At 51.9% G+C, this 2500-nt stretch overlaps 3 protein-coding genes across 3 annotated transcripts in view; 2 read left to right on the top strand and 1 right to left on the bottom strand.

The window, feature by feature from the left end:
- The window catches only part of PTSG_08986 (uncharacterized protein), a 4843-nt gene extending 4125 nt beyond the window's left edge, over positions 1-718 (top strand). Inside the window, exon 12 of the mRNA XM_004989727.1 lies at positions 1-718. This exon is cut by the window's left edge and continues 41 nt beyond it. Coding sequence (XP_004989784.1) covers positions 1-49 — 49 coding nt within the window. The 3' untranslated portion in view covers positions 50-718.
- Positions 719-844: 126 nt separating this feature from the next.
- On the bottom strand, positions 845-1932 carry PTSG_08985 (BolA family protein; the record flags this gene model as incomplete). Its single annotated transcript, XM_004989726.1, has 5 exons — positions 845-877; positions 1034-1078; positions 1201-1269; positions 1466-1633; positions 1870-1932. The coding sequence occupies 5 exons, from the start codon at positions 1930-1932 to the stop codon at positions 845-847; spliced, it is 378 nt and encodes a 125-aa protein (XP_004989783.1).
- A 146-nt stretch (positions 1933-2078) lies between these two features.
- Positions 2079-2500, top strand: part of PTSG_08984 (uncharacterized protein) — a gene marked incomplete at its 5' end in the record, with an annotated part of 3892 nt that continues 3470 nt past the window's right edge. The window contains one exon of the mRNA XM_004989725.1: positions 2079-2222. Coding sequence (XP_004989782.1) covers positions 2079-2222 — 144 coding nt within the window. The remainder of the gene's footprint in view (positions 2223-2500) is intronic.

Raw genomic sequence — 2500 nt, 5'->3', positions numbered from 1 at the left:
CGGCGACCGCTTTGAGTTCCAGCTCGTCAAGCCCCTTCGTGCCCCGTAGACCCGCACACACACACACACATGCACAAGCACGCGCTTCTCCTGCTGCTTCCGTGTTGTACTTCCTCTTTTCGGTTTCTCTCTTCCTCTTTATCTCGGTTAGTGTCACCTTGCCCCTCTCCCTCCAGCACACACGCAAACATCGCACACACTTTATAAGCACGTGTGAGCGCACTCAGCCCCTCCTTTCGTACGCACGTGTGTGCGACGACCAGGTGCATGCGCGCACCTCTTTCCGTCTGCCCACTCCAAACTCCTCCACTAGCTATTTCGACACGCTCGCGCAGTGTGTGCAGTCTTGTCAATCTGTCTTGTCTTGTCTGTCTGTCTGACTGGCACTTTGATGTGGCACGACTTTTTGTAGATGGGTTGCTTTGCTTCATTCGTACTTGTTTGTGTTTCTTTCATTTGGATGCTGGCTCTTCCCACCTAATGAAAAGACACCCCCGCCCCTTTCGATGTGGTGCGTGTGTGAATGCTTATTTCGCTGTTGCTTCTTGGTTGTGTTTGGTGTTGTGGTCTCACATGTCACATCACGTCACATCGCTGTATTTCAGTCCTTTTGGTCGTGTGTTCTTGTTTCCATTTTCTTTATCGTCCATGCTTTGCTTGCTTGCTTGCTTGCTTGCTCCGTTTACCAAAAGCTACATAAACCAAATTCAAGCACACACCCTCTTGTACGAGAGAGAGAGAGAGAGTGTGTGTGTGTGTGTGTGGTGGCGGCGGAGAGACGTGCACGCGCTCGGTTGCTTGCTTGCTTGCGTGCGTGCTTACTTCTTGCTTGCTATGTTGGCTGCTACAGCTTGTTTCCACCAAGGCAGTTTGGAGTCTGTCAACGGAAAATAGCGTTGCGAACCACGTGAGCAACGAGGCTGCACGTTCAACTTGGATGCCGCTGTAAATATGAGACAAGGAACAACGATGTGCACGCAGGGAACAATAGACCAACGAGTGTGCACGGGCATGTGGGCACCAGCACGCGTACCGGGCTGACGTTGGCGTTCTTCTCCCACTGCGCAGGCGTGCGTGCCTGTGAACGTCGAAACGAGGGGCGAGAGAAAGATGCCGCAACGCCATCAGTAAACCATGACACGGGCAATATCGCACGTGCCGTTGCAAGCACCAGCTGAAACAACAGAAAGTACCACTTACGGTGATGGAGAGCGCGTGGATTGGGCCGGCCATCTCCTTGTCCAGCGTCGCATACACTTCCCGTGACCTCTACTCAGCATGCATGAGAGTAAGAGAAAAAGGGGCGTGCAATGGTCAGTACCGGCATGGGTGCAGCTCAAATACAATCAAATTATCACGCGCAACACACATGTACGCACGTATGCACACACGCACACACGTATGCGCACACGCACATGTAAACACACACACACGTGTATACACGCACATGAACCCAGACACACACCTTGATGAGAGGCATTCCTTCGAATTCTGGCGCGACAATGATGACCTTGAAGTGGGTCTCGCTGCCCTTTGGCACGTTGTGTTTGAAGCTCTCATTGATAATTTCCAAGTGCTGCGGCTTGAACCTTGCTGTGAGCTTCTCGCGCACAGCATCCTCAACCACCCCCATCTGTACAAAGCAAGGGAGTTGATGGAGTTAGAGTTGATGGTGAGTGAGTGAGTGAGTGGGTGAGTGGGTGAGTGTGTGAGTGAGTGAGTGAGTGTGTGTGTGTGTGTGTGTGAGTGAGTGAGTGAGTGCCAGCTATAACCACACACACACACACACACACACACACACACACACACACATACACACACACACACACACATACACACACACATACACACACACACACATACACGCACGGCTGTTCGTGGCGTGGTGTGCAGGAGGCGACGAGATGCAGCAACAACCGCTCGCAAAGACATGCTGCGACACGATGAAATAAATCACCAAAGATATCCAATATTCTTCCCAACTCAAATCAAAACATCAACCGCGACCAACCAACGCGATCCAACAGTCGTTTCGTTTTTTTTTTCTGCCACCACTGCAACCACACACGGAAACAACGATGGCTGAGCACCCGGGTCTGAAGAAGGCTGAGGTTGAGATTGGCTCTGCCCTGAGCGACAAGGCCAAGCTCAAGGGCATGTGGAACCACCTCGACTACAACGGCAATGGCATCGTCTCTGTCGCCGAAGTGGACAAGTGGCTGGTGCGTGTGTGTGTGTGTGTGTGTGTGTGTGTGTGTGTGTGTGTGCGTGTGCGGGTGTGTGGGCACAAAGACTTGTATACAAGTAGACCTGACACTGATTTGACACCCGACTCCGTTACTGTGCAATCAGAGCTTGGAGATGTCAAACGCTGGGGGAAACGTGCTCTACGGGGGGTGTTCCTCAGTTTGTTAAGGCATGGAGAGTTAAGAGCTAGCCAGTGAATGTATTCACAATTCACAACCTGCAAGAGTGCGAGCCGACATCGTAGAATGTAGAG

This window comes from Salpingoeca rosetta (genome assembly GCF_000188695.1).
Source record: "Salpingoeca rosetta unplaced genomic scaffold supercont1.27, whole genome shotgun sequence".
In the NCBI taxonomy this organism is placed as follows: domain Eukaryota; class Choanoflagellata; order Craspedida; family Salpingoecidae; genus Salpingoeca; species Salpingoeca rosetta.
Note: the sequence above shows the minus strand (reverse complement) of the source record. Positions and strands in the feature narration are given on the sequence as shown.